General features: G+C 47.6%; 1 protein-coding gene across 1 annotated transcript in view; it reads left to right on the forward strand.

Annotated features, from left to right (window-relative positions):
- The first annotated feature begins 1,986 nt into the window (after positions 1-1,986).
- The window catches only part of slc23a3 (solute carrier family 23 member 3), a 20,662-nt gene continuing 8,681 nt past the window's right edge, over positions 1,987-13,967 (forward strand). Inside the window, exons 1-4 of the mRNA XM_055911812.1 lie at positions 1,987-2,314; positions 7,108-7,259; positions 7,432-7,499; positions 7,749-7,825. Coding sequence (XP_055767787.1) covers positions 2,186-2,314; positions 7,108-7,259; positions 7,432-7,499; positions 7,749-7,825 — 426 coding nt within the window. The 5' untranslated portion in view covers positions 1,987-2,185. The remainder of the gene's footprint in view (positions 2,315-7,107; positions 7,260-7,431; positions 7,500-7,748; positions 7,826-13,967) is intronic.

Below are 13,967 nucleotides of genomic sequence, written 5' to 3' on the forward strand. Positions count from 1 at the left end.
ATTGTGCATTTGCCATGTATATTATATATGTCTAATTTACCAAACTGTGACAATAAAGAGACATTTATTGTTATATAAAAAATATTCATATCTGTGTTACGTGTGTAAATTTGTCAAGGAGCGTGCCAAAATAATTCCATATGTGTATATTATAGTAGAAATCCTCTATGTTGAACTCATTGTTGTGTGTGTGTGTGTGTGTGTGTGTGTGTGTGTGTGTGTGTGTGTGTGTGTGTGTGTGTGTGTGTGTGTGTGTGTGTGTGTGTGTGTGTGTGTGTGTGTGTGTGTGTGTGTGTGTGTGATAAAGACCTTGTTCCTCCTCAAGCTATAGGGGAAACATACTGTTTCTTCTTGTTCCTGATTGGCCAATGCTAATAAAATGGAATTTAGACGCTCAATTTGGGTCTCTATTTTTCTTTGCACTGTGGCTCATACTTGTTCCTGTCCTTGTATCCCCTACTATCATCGCTCAATACAGCTTTACAGTATGTGTGTTTTCTCTCAACACAACTTTACAGTACGTGTGTTTTCTCTCAACACAACTTTACAGTACGTGTGTTTTCTCTGAACACAACTTTACAGTACGTGTGTTTTCTCTCAACACAACTTTACAGTACGTGTGTTTTCTCTCAACACAGCTTTACAGTACGTGTGTTTTCTCTCAACACAACTTTACAGTACGTGTGTTTTCTCTCAACACAACTTTACAGTACGTGTGTTTTCTCTCAACACAACTTTACAGTACGTGTGTTTTCTCTCAACACAACTTTACAGTACGTGTGTTTTCTCTCAACACAACTTTACAGTACGTGTGTTTTCTCTCAACACAACTTTACAGTACGTGTGTTTTCTCTCAACACAGCTTTACAGTACGTGTGTTTTCTCTCAACACAGCTTTACAGTACGTGTGTTTTCTCTCAACACAACTTTACAGTACTATCATCGCTCAACACAGCTTTACAGTACGTGTGTTTTCTCTCAACACAACTTTACAGTACGTGTGTTTTCTCTCAACACAACTTTACAGTACGTGTGTTTTCTCTCAACACAGCTTTACAGTACGTGTGTTTTCTCTCAACACAGCTTTACAGTACGTGTGTTTTCTCTCAACACAACTTTACAGTACGTGTGTTTTCTCTCAACACAACTTTAAACTATGTGTGTTTTCTCTCAACACAACTTTACAGTACGTGTGTTTTCTCTCAACACAGCTTTACAGTACGTGTGTTTTCTCTCAACACAACTTTACAGTACGTGTGTTTTCTCTCAACACAACTTTACAGTACGTGTGTTTTCTCTCAACACAACTTTACAGTACGTGTGTTTTCTCTCAACACAACTTTACAGTACGTGTGTTTTCTCTCAACACAGCTTTACAGTACGTGTGTTTTCTCTCAACACAACTTTACAGTACGTGTGTTTTCTCTCAACACAGCTTTACAGTACGTGTGTTTTCTCTCAACACAACTTTACAGTACGTGTGTTTTCTCTCAACACAACTTTACAGTACATGTGTTTTCTCTCAACACAACTTTACAGTACGTGTGTTTTCTCTCAACACAACTTTACAGTACATGTGTTTTCTCTCAACACAACTTTACAGTACGTGTGTTTTCTCTCAACACAACTTTACAGTACGTGTGTTTCTATAACCTGTAGTCTCTTTGCGACAGACTTAACGTTGGTCAGTGTGACAATTTGGCTCAAGATTTAGTTCTGGGTTCCCGAGATTATATAATCTCATAATCATGATAGTCAGGACTTTAAAATCAATCCAGCTGGCATTTTAGCTCACCCACTCATTGTTTTGGTGTGTGTGTGTGTGTGTGTGTGTTGTGTGTGTGAAGATAATGATTAAAAGAAGGAGATACAAAGTAATGACAAACTACTGACTTGGAACTGTCCTGGGTCAAAGTTCACCTAGGACAGAAGAGAGGGGACAGAATGGCTAAACGTTTCAGCTGATCCGCTGTTATTGTTGTATAGGGGTTTGCAGCGGATGAGTTGAAGACCGAGAGCAAGAGAGAAGGAGAGAGGGAGAGAGATATAGCAATATAGAGAGAGAGAGAGAGAGAGAGAGAGATAGAGAAAGAGAGAGAGTGGAGTGAGAAGAAAAGCGAGTGAGAGAGAGAGAAGGAAATCTGTATTCATGTAAGGAGTTTTGACAAGAAGAAAACAGCCGTGTATGATAATGGACGCAGGTCAGCGTTTTGACCCGGAGCTTCCTGACGAAACCAAAAGCACCAGCAGGACAGATACCTCAAGTGTGAACCAACAGCCTCCCTGTTTTCTAAACCTGCTGTTGGCGGTACAGGTAAACCCCTTGGTCACTCAGCTATGTGACAAAGCCATTGTTGTAGTTAAGTTGAATATATGTACTCATGACTGTAAGTTGCTTTGGATAAAAATGTCTGGCATATATTATAGTATATATTAGATTGGTACTGAAACAGTTCAACATGAACCGGTGTGGAGATACATGCAGTGACCAGAGACCATATGCAGGTTGTTGTTTAATCGCAGTTGTAGCCTACCTACCTACCACTGGCTTCCTGTTGGTACCTACCTACCACTGGCTTCCTGTTGGTACCTACCTACCACTGGCTTCCTGTTGGTACCTACCTACCACTGGCTTCCTGTTGGTACCTACCTACCACTGGTTTGCTGTTGGTACCTACCTACCACTGTCTTGCTGTTGGTACCTACCTACCACTGGCTTCCTGTTGGTACCTACCTACCACTGGCTTCCTGTTGGTACCTACCTACCACTGGTTTGCTGTTGGTACCTACCTACCACTGTCTTCCTGTTGGTACCTACCTACCACTGTCTTGCTGTTGGTACCTACCTACCACTGGCTTGCTGTTGGTACCTACCTACCACTGGCTTCCTGTTGGTACCTACCTACCACTGGTTTGCTGTTGGTACCTACCTACCACTGTCTTGCTGTTGGTACCAACCTACCACTGGCTTCCTGTTGGTACCTACCTACCACTGGCTTCCTGTTGGTACCTACATACCACTGGCTTCCTGTTGGTACCTACCTACCACTGGCTTGCTGTTGGTACCTACCTACCACTGGCTTCCTGTTGGTACCTACCTACCACTGTCTTGCTGTTGGTACCTACCTACCACTGGCTTCCTGTTGGTACCTACCTACCACTGTCTTGCTGTTGGTACCTACATACCACTGGCTTCCTGTTGGTACCTACCTACCACTGGCTTGCTGTTGGTACCTACCTACCACTGGCTTCCTGTTGGTACCTACCACTGTCTTGCTGTTGGTACCTACCACTGTTTTGCTGTTGGTACCTACCTACCACTGGCTTCCTGTTGGTACCTACCTACCACTGTCTTGCTGTTGGTACCTACCTACCACTGTCTTGCTGTTGGTACCTACCTACCACTGTCTTGCTGTTGGTACCTACCTACCACTGGCGTGCTGTTGGTACCTACCACTGTCTTGCTGTTGGTACCTACCTACCACTGGCTTCCTGTTGGTACCTACCACATGCTTCATGTTGGTACCTACCACTGACTTGCTGTTGGTACCTACCTACCACTGGCTTCCTGTTGGTACCTACCTACCACTGTCTTGCTGTTGGTTCCTACCTACCACTGTCTTGCTGTTGGTACCTACCTACCACTGTCTTGCTGTTGGTACGTACCTACCACTGTCTTGCTGTTGGTACCTACCTACCACTGTCTTGCTGTTGGTTCCTACCACTGGCTTGCTGTTGGTACCTACCTACCACTGGCTTGCTGTTGGTACCTACCACTGTCTTGCTGTTGGTACCTACCACTGTCTTGCTGTTGGTTCCTACCTACCACTGGATTGCTCTTGGTACCTACCACTGTCTTGCTGTTGGTACCTACCACTGTCTTCCTGTTGGTACCTACCTACCACTGGCTTGCTGTTGGTTCCTACCTACCACTGTCTTGCTGTTGGTACCTACCTACCACTGGCTTCCTGTTGGTACCTACCACTGTCTTGCTGTTGTTACCTACCTACCACTGGCTTCCTGTTGGTACCTACCTACCACTGGCGTGCTGTTGGTACCTACCACTGGCTTCCTGTTGGTACCTACCTACCACTGGCTTGCTGTTGGTATCTTCCTACCACTGGCTTGCTGTTGGTACCTACCTACCACTGGCTTCCTGTTGGTACCTACCACTGTCTTCCTGTTGGTACCTACCTACCACTGGCTTCCTGTTGGTACCTACCTACCACTGGCTTCCTGTTGGTACCTACCTACCACTGGCTTGCTGTTGGTACCTACCACTGTCTTCCTGTTGGTACCTACCTACCACTGTCTTCCTGTTGGTACCTACCTACCACTGTCTTGCTGTTGGTACCTACCTACCACTGGCTTCCTGTTGGTACCTACCTACCACTGTCTTGCTGTTGGTACCTACCTACCACTGGCTTCCTGTTGGTACCTACCACTGTCTTCCTGTTGGTACCTACCTACCACTGTCTTCCTGTTGGTACCTACCTACCACTGTCTTGCTGTTGGTACCTACCTACCACTGGATTGCTCTTGGTACCTACCTACCACTGGCTTCCTGTTGGTACCTACCTACCACTGGCTTGCTGTTGGTACCTACCTACCACTGTCTTGCTCTTGGTACCTACCTACCACTGGCATGCTGTTGGTACCTACCTACCACTGGCTTGCTGTTGGTACCTACCTACCACTGGTTGGCTGTTGGTACCTACCTACCACTGTCTTGCTGTTGGTACCTACCTACCACTGGCTTCCTGTTGGTACCTACCTACCACTGGCTTCCTGTTGGTACCTACCTACCACTGGCTTCCTGTTGGTACCTACCTACCACTGGCTTCCTGTTGGTACCTACCACTGGCTTCCTGTTGGTACCTACCTACCACTGGCTTGCTGTTGGTACCTACCTACCACTGGCATGCTGTTGGTACCTACCACTGGTTGGCTGTTGGTACCTACCACTGGTTGGCTGTTGGTACCTATCTACCACCGACATGCTGTTGGTACCTACCTACCACTGTCTTCCTGTTGGTACCTACCTACCACTGGCTTGCTGTTGGTACCTACCTACCACTGTCTTGTTGTTGGTACCTACCTACCACTGGCTTGCTGTTGGTACCTACCTACCACTGGCTTGCTGTTGGTACCTACCTACCGCTGGCTTGCTGTTGGTACCTACCTACCACTGGCTTCCTGTTGGTACCTACCTACCACTGTCTTCCTGTTGGTACCTACCTACCACTGGTTGGCTGTTGGTACCTACCTACCACTGTCTTGCTCTTGGTACCTACCTACCACTGGCTTGCTGTTGGTACCTACCTACCACTGTCTTGCTGTTGGTACCTACCACTGTCTTGCTCTTGGTACCTACCTACCACTGGCTTCCTGTTGGTACCTACCTACCACTGGCTTCCTGTTGGTACCTACCTACCACTGTCTTGCTGTTGGTACCTACCTACCACTGTCTTGCTGTTGGTACCTACCTACCACTGTCTTGCTGTTGGTACCTACCTACCACTGTCTTGCTGTTGGTACCTACCCACCACTAGCTTCCTGTTGGTACCTACCTACCACTGTCTTGCTGTTGGTACCTACCACTGGCTTGCTGTTGGTACCTACCTACCACTGTCTTGCTGTTGGTACCTACCAACCACTGTCTTGCTGTTGGTACCTACCTACCACTGTCTTCCTGTTGGTACCTACCTACCACTGGCTTCCTGTTGGTACCTACCACTGTCTTCCTGTTGGTACCTACCACTGTCTTCCTGTTGGTACCTACCACTGTCTTCCTGTTGGTACCTACCTACCATTGGCATGCTGTTGGTACCTACCACTGTCTTGCTGTTGGTACCTACCTACCACTGTCTTGCTGTTGGTACTTACCTACCACTGGCTTCCTGTTGGTACCTACCTACCACTGGCTTCCTGTTGGTACCTACCTACCACTGGCTTGCTCTTGGTACCTACCTACCACTGTCTTGCTGTTGGTACCTACCTACCACTGGCTTGCTGTTGGTACCTACCTACCACTGTCTTGCTGTTGGTACCTACCACTGTCTTGCTGTTGGTACCTACCTACCGCTGGCTTGCTGTTGGTACCTACCTACCACTGGCTTCCTGTTGGTACCTACCTACCACTGTCTTGCTGTTGGTACCTACCACTGGCTTGCTGTTGGTACCTACCTACCACTGGCTTCCTGTTGGTACCTACCACTGTCTTCCTGTTGGTACCTACCACTGTCTTCCTGTTGGTACCTACCACTGTCTTCCTGTTGGTACCTACCTACCACTGGCTTGCTGTTGGTACCTACCTACCACTGGCTTGCTGTTGGTACCTACCACTGTCTTGCTGTTGGTACCTACCTACCACTGGCTTGCTGTTGGTACCTACCTACCACTGGCTTGCTGTTGGTACCTACCTACCACTGGCTTGCTGTTGGTACCTACCTACCACTGGCTTGCTGTTGGTACCTACCTACCACTGTCTTCCTGTTGGTACCTACCTACCACTGGCTTGCTGTTGGTACCTACCTACCACTGGCTTGCTGTTGGTACCTACCTACCACTGGCTTGCTGTTGGTACCTACCTACCACTGGCTTCCTGTTGGTACCTACCTACCACTGTCTTCCTGTTGGTACCTACCACTGGCTTGCTGTTGGTACCTACCACTGTCTTGCTGTTGGTACCTACCTACCACTGTCTTCCTGTTGGTACCTACCACTGGCTTGCTGTTGGTACCTACCACTGTCTTCCTGTTGGTACCTACCTACCACTGTCTTCCTGTTGGTACCTACCACTGGCTTCCTGTTGGTACCTACCACTGTCTTCCTGTTGGTACCTACCTACCACTGGCATGCTGTTGGTACCTACCTACCACTGTCTTCCTGTTGGTACCTACCTACCACTGGCATGCTGTTGGTACCTACCTACCACTGTCTTCCTGTTGGTACCTACCTACCACTGGCTTCCTGTTGGTACCTACCTACCACTGGCTTCCTGTTGGTACCTACCTACCACTGGCTTCCTGTTGGTACCTACCTACCACTGGCTTGCTCTTGGTACCAGTTTCATTCTGCCGTTCTTGTGAATCTCTCTCCTTACAGCAAGTGTTTGTGCAGTGCTCTCTGCTGGTTCTGGTCCTGGGTGTGTTACAGCAACATCTACTGTTACAGGATGGAGAGAGAGAGAGGTTACTGTCCTCCATGTTGTTCTACTCCGGTCTCTCCACTCTGATACAGAGCTGTCTGGGGACATGGTGAGGAATACTCACAATCAATCAATTCGTTTTTACCCTTTTTTTTTTTAAACGTTTTTTTGTTGTTGACATTTACCTCTCAACTCTCTTACTCACACCTGTCTGTGATGATCAATCCAAGCAGTCAACACATTGACAGACATGAATACAATCAGAACTCTCTCATCCTCAGCCTCCCTCTGGTCCAGGCTCCGTCTCTGGAAATCCTTATCCCTGCTGTCGTCCTCACTGCCCAGATTGGTGAGTTAGCTACATCAATCGGACAACCTTGCCATTTACCTCAGGTCATGTTCACACCCAGGTTGTACAACTGATGTTGAATGTACAACTCATTTGTACAACATTGTTTTGGCTGACAAACTCATTCAAAAATTGTCACGACCGTTGTGTCAAAAGCCTTGTGTATCAGCCTTACAACATGAGTGTGTGAAGGTGGCCTTTGTATCTCGTTGTGGTTTTAATGGTACTACTGCTATTGCTCTCCTGCAGTTACTGAACCGGCCTGCAGAGGGCACTGTGAGGAGAGTGAGGGGGACATCCTACCCAGAGCCAACCCAGTCAGAGAGGTACTGTACATCAGACTGTAGAGTTGCTGTCCGTGGTGCTGAACCCACAGACCAGACCACCTCCTCTTCTCAATGCCGCTTCCGTTGTTACGGCAACATTCAGGATGTTATGTTTAGATTAAAATCATGTTTCAGGGCCTTTATCAAGAGACTTTACTACTACAATAATAGTCTTTGTTATGGCAACATTCAGGAGTTATGTTATGGAGTTATGTTTAGATTAAAATCATGTTTCAGGGCCTTTATCAAGAGACTTTACTACTGCAATAATAGTCTTTGTTATGGCAACATTCAGGAGTTATGTTTAGATAAAGACATTTTTCAGGACCTTTATCAAGAGACTTTACTACTACAATAGTAAATTAAATCAAATCAAATTGTATTTGTCACGTGCGCCGAATACAACAGGTGTAGACGACCTTACAGTGAAATGTTTACTTACAAGCCCTTAACCAACAATGCAGTTTTACGAAAATACCTTTAAAAAAAAAAGTAAGAGATAAAAGTAACAAATATTTAAAGAGCAGCAGTAAAATAACAATATACAGGGTGTTACGGTACAGAGTCAATGTGGAGGCTATATACAGGGTGTTACGGTACAGAGTCAATGTGGAGGCTATATACAGGGGGTACCGGTACAGAGTCAATGTGGAGGCTATATACAGGGGGTTACGGTAAAGAGTCAATGTGGAGACTATATACAGGGGGTACCGGTACAGAGTCAATGTGGAGGCTATATACAGGGTGTTACGGTACAGAGTCAATGTGGAGGCTATATACAGGGGGTACCGGTACAGAGTCAATGTGGAGGCTATATACAGGGGGTACCGGTACAGAGTCAATGAGGAGGCTATATACAGGGGGTACCGGTACAGAGTCAATGTGGAGGCTATATACAGGGGGTACCGGTACAGAGTCAATGTGGAGGCTATATACAGGGGGTACCGGTACAGAGTCAATGTGGAGGCTATATACAGGGGGTACCGGTACAGAGTCAATGTGGAGGCTATATACAGGGGCTACCGGTACAGAGTCAATGTGGAGGCTATATACAGGGTGTTACGGTACAGAGTCAATGGGGAGGCTATATACAGGGGGTACCGGTACAGAGTCAATGTGGAGGCTATATACAGGGGGTACTGGTACAGAGTCAATGTGGAGGCTATATACAGGGGGTACCGGTACAGAGTCAATGTGGAGGCTATATACAGGGTGTTACGGTACAGAGTCAATGTGGAGGCTATATACAGGGGGTACTGGTACAGAGTCAATGTGGAGGCTATATACAGGGTGTTACGGTACAGAGTCAATGTGGAGGCTATATACAGGGGGTACTGGTACAGAGTCAATGTGGAAAACCACTAGAAGTCCTATGTAGGTTTTGTCGTGCCCTCTTCACGACTGTCTTGGTGTGCTTGGACCATGTTAGTTTGTTGTTGATGTAGACACCAAGGAACTTGAAGCTCTCAACCTGCTCCACTACAGCCCCGTCGATGAGAATGGGGGCGTGCTCGGTCCCATTCGGTCCCATAAACTCTCCTAATACATAGGCTTTCTAGTGCTTTTCAAGTCCCTTTGCAATTATAAAAATGAACTCCCATAAAACAGGATTCTAAACAAAACTACATCAGACAAAAACATGACAGAAGGGTGAGAAGGTGATATGTCACTGTAAGGGAGAGAAGGTGATATGTCACTGTATGGGGAGGGGAAGGTGATATGTCACTGTAAGGGTGAGAAGGTGATATGTCACTGTATGGGGAGGGGAAGGTGATTTGTCACTGTAAGGGAGAGAAGGTGTTATGTCACTGTATGGGGAGGGGAAGGTGATATGTCACTGTAAGGGTGAGAAGGTGATATGTCACTGTAAGGGAGAGAAGGTGATATGTCACTGTATGGGGAGGGGAAGGTGATATGTCACTGTAAGGGTGAGAAGGTGATATGTCATTGTATGGGGAGGGGAAGGTGATATGTCACTGTAAGGGAGAGAAGGTGTTATGTCACTGTATGGGGAGGGGAAGGTGATATGTCACTGTAAGGGTGAGAAGGTGATATGTCACTGTATGGGGAGGGGAAGGTGATATGTCACTGTAAGGGAGAGAAGGTGATATGTCACTGTAAGGGTGAGAAGGTGATATGTCACTGTAAGGGTGAGAAGGTGATATGTCACTGTAAGGGAGGGGGAGGTTGTTTTTAATTTGTTTATTTAACCTTTATTTAACTAGGTAAGTCAATGCAACTAGGTAAGATGCAATTCTTACTTACAATGACGGCCTACTCCGACCAAACCTGGACGACGCTGGGCTAATTGTGCGCCGTCCTATGGGACTCCTAATCACGGCCGGTTGTGATACAGCCTGGAATGGAACCAGGGTCTGTAGTGATATCTCTAGCGCTGAGATGCAGTGCCTTAGACCGCTGCGCCACTAGGAAATGAAACTGGTTTAGAGTAAAAGGGCGGACTTGGGGTTAGGATACGAACCCGGTTTAAGGTAAGGGTTTGGGTTAGATGGTGCACAGCATGGTAGAGGTGTGTGTGTGTGTGTGTGTGTGTGTGTGTGTGTGTGTGTGTGTGTGTGTGTGTGTGTGTGTGTGTGTGTGTGTGTGTGTGTGTGTGTGTGTGTGTGTGTGTGTGTGTGTGTGTGTGTGTGTGTGTGTGTGTGTGTGTATGTGTGTGTGTGTGTGTGTGTGTCCTCCTCAGAGAAATCAGTAGTCCAACTCGGTTTTACACAGTCAAATGGAACAAATAACTAGATTTTTAATAAAGAAATTTACAAAATTATATATTTCAGACACGGATATAAAAAAATATAAAAATTGTAATAATTGTTTATTCAATACAATAATTTGATATCTATATGTAAAGCACATAAATTTGACATTTTAGTAATTTAGCAAAGTGTTTTCCCCTACTACTGCTAGGGCACAGTGTTTTCCCCTACTTGGTTCTGCTAGGGCACAGTGTTTTCCCCTACTTGGTTCTGCTAGGGCACAGTGTTAACCCTACTTGGTTCTGCTAGGGCACAGTGTTTCCCCCTACTTGGTTCTGCTAGGGCACAGTGTTAACCCTACTTGGTTCTGCTAGGGCACAGTGTTTTCCCCTACTTGGTTCTGCTAGGGCACAGTGTTTTCCCCTACTACTGCTAGGGCACAGGGTTTCCCCCTACTTGGTTCTGCTAGGGCACAGTGTTTTCCCCTACTTGGTTCTGCTAGGGCACAGTGTTTCCCCTACTTGGTTGTGCTAGGGCACAGTGTTTCCCCCTACTTGGTTGTGCTAGGGCACAGTGTTTTCCCCTACTACTGCTAGGGCACAGGGTTTCCCCCTACTTGGTTGTGCTAGGGCACAGTGTTTCCCCTACTTGGTTGTGCTAAGGCACAGTGTTTCTCCCTACTTGGTTCTGCTAGGGCACAGTGTTTCCCCCTACTTGGTTCTGCTAGGGCACAGTGTTTCCTTATACTTGGTTCTGCTAGGGCACAGTGTTTCTCCCTACTTGGTTCTGCTAGGGCACAGTGTTTCCCCTACTTGGTTCTGCTAGGGCACAGTGTTTCTCCCTACTTGGTTCTGCTAGGGCACAGTGTTAACCCTACTTGGTTCTGCTAGGGCACAGTGTTTCCCCCTACTTGGTTCTGCTAGGGCACAGTGTTTACCCTACTTGGTTCTGCTAGGGCACAGTGTTTCCCCCTACTTGGTTGTGCTAGGGCACAGTGTTTTCCCCTACTTGGTTCTGCTAGGGCACAGTGTTTTCCCCTACTACTGCTAGGGCACAGGGTTTCCCCCTACTTGGTTGTGCTAGGGCACAGTGTTTTCCCCCTACTTGGTTCTGCTAGGGCACAGTGTTGCCCCTACTTGGTTGTGCTAGGGCACAGTGTTTCCCCCTACTTGGTTGTGCTAGGGCACGGTGTTTTCCCCTACTACTGCTAGGGCACAGGGTTTCCCCCTACTTGGTTGTGCTAGGGCACAGTGTTTTCCCCTACTTGGTTGTGCTAGGGCACAGTGTTTACCCTACTTGGTTCTGCTAGGGCACAGTGTTTCCCCCTACTTGGTTCTGCTAGGGCACAGTGTTTCCTTATACTTGGTTCTGCTAGGGCACAGTGTTTCCCCTACTTGGTTCTGCTAGGGCACAGTGTTCTCCCCTACTTAGTTGTGCTAGGGCATAGTGTTTCCCTCTACTTGGTTCTGCTAGGGCACAGGGTTTCTCCCTACTTGGTTCTGCTAGGGCACAATGTTTAACCCTACTTGGTTCGCTAGGGCAGAGTGTTTCCCCCTACTTGGTTCTGCTAGGGCACAGTGTTTCCCCTACTTGGTTCTGCTAGGGCACAGGGTTTCCCCCTACTTGGTTCTGCTAGGGCACAGTGTTTCCCCCTACTTGGTTCTGCTAGGGCACAGTGTTTCCCCCTACTACTGCTAGGGCACAGTGTTTCCCCCTACTTGGTTCTGCTAGGGCACAATGTTTAACCCTACTTGGTTCAGCTAGGGCACAGTGTTTTTCCCCTACTTGGTTCTGCTAGGGCACAGTGTTTCTCCCTACTTGGTTCTGCTAGGGCACAGTGTTTCCCCCTACTTGGTTCTGCTAGGGCACAGTGTTTATCCCTACTATGGCTAGGGCACAGTGTGTTTATCCCTACTTGGTTCTGCTAGGGCACAGTGTTTCCCCCTACTTGGTTCTGCTAGGGCACAGTGTGTTTACCCCTTCTTGGTTCTGCTAGGGCACAGTGTTTCCCCCTACTTGGTTCTGCTAGGGCACAGTGTTTTCCCCTACTACTGCTAGGGCATAGTGTTTCCCCTACTATGGCTAGGGCACAGTGTGTTTACCCCTACTTGGTTCTGCTAGGGCACAGTGTTTCCCCCTACTTGGTTCTGCTAGGGCACAGTGTTTTCCCCTACTACTGCTAGGGCACAGTGTTTCCCCTACTATGGCTAGGGCACAGTGTTTCCCCCTACTTGGTTCTGCTAGGGCACAGTGTTTCCCCTACTTGGTTTTGCTAGGGCACAGGGTTTCCCCCTACTTGGTTCTGCTAGTGCACAGTGTTTCCCCCTACTTGGTTCTGCTAGGGCACAGTGTTTCCCCCTACTACTGCTAGGGCACAGTGTTTCCCCTACTTGGTTCTGCTAGGGCACAATGTTTAACCCTACTTGGTTCTGCTAGGGCACAGTATTTCCCCCTACTTGGTTCTGCTAGGGCACAGTGTTTCCCCCTACTTGGTTCTGCTAGGGCACAGTGTTTCCCCCTACTTGGTTCTGCTAGGGCACAGTGTGTTTACCCCTTCTTGGTTCTGCTAGGGCACAGTATTTCCCCCTACTTGGTTCTGCTAGGGCACAGTGTTTCCCCCTACTTGGTTCTGCTAGGGCACAGTGTTTCCCCCTACTTGGTTCTGCTAGGGCACAGTGTGTTTACCCCTTCTTGGTTCTGCTAGGGCACAGTGTTTCTCCCTACTTGGTTCAACTAGGGCACAATGTTTCTCCCTACTAGGTTCTACTAGGGCACAGTGTTTATCCCTACTATGGCTAGGGCACAGGGTTTCCCCCTACTTGGTTCTGCTAGGGCACAGTGTTTCTCCCTACTTGGTTCTGCTAGGGCACAGTGCTTACCCCTACTTGGTTCTGCTAGGGCACAGTGTTTCTCCCTACTTGGTTCTACTAGGGCACAGTGTTTCTCCCTACTTGGTTGTGCTAGGGCACAGTGTTTACCCTACTTGGTTCTGCTAGGGCACAGTGTTTCTCCCTACTTGGATCTACTAGGGCACAGTGTTTCCCCCTACTTGGTTGTGCTAGGGCACAGTGTTTACCCTACTTGGTTCTGCTAGGGCACAGTGTTTCTCCCTACTTGGTTCTACTAGGGCACAGTGTGTTTACCCCTTCTTGGTTCTGCTAGGGCACAGTGTTTCCCCTTACTTGGTTCTGCTAGGGCACAGTGTTTTCCCCTACTACTGCTAGGGCACAGTGTTTCCCCTACTATGGCTAGGGCACAGTGTTTCCCCCTACTTGGTTCTGCTAGGGCACAGTGTTTCTCCCTACTTGGTTCTACTAGGGAACAGTGTGTTTACCCCTTCTTGGTTCTGCTAGGGCACAGTGTTTCCCTCTACTTGGTTCTGCTAGGGCACAGTGTTTTCCCCTACTACTGCTAGGGCACAGTGTTTCCCC

This window comes from Salvelinus fontinalis, unplaced genomic scaffold, assembly GCF_029448725.1.
Source record: "Salvelinus fontinalis isolate EN_2023a unplaced genomic scaffold, ASM2944872v1 scaffold_0096, whole genome shotgun sequence".
Taxonomy (NCBI): domain Eukaryota; kingdom Metazoa; phylum Chordata; class Actinopteri; order Salmoniformes; family Salmonidae; genus Salvelinus; species Salvelinus fontinalis.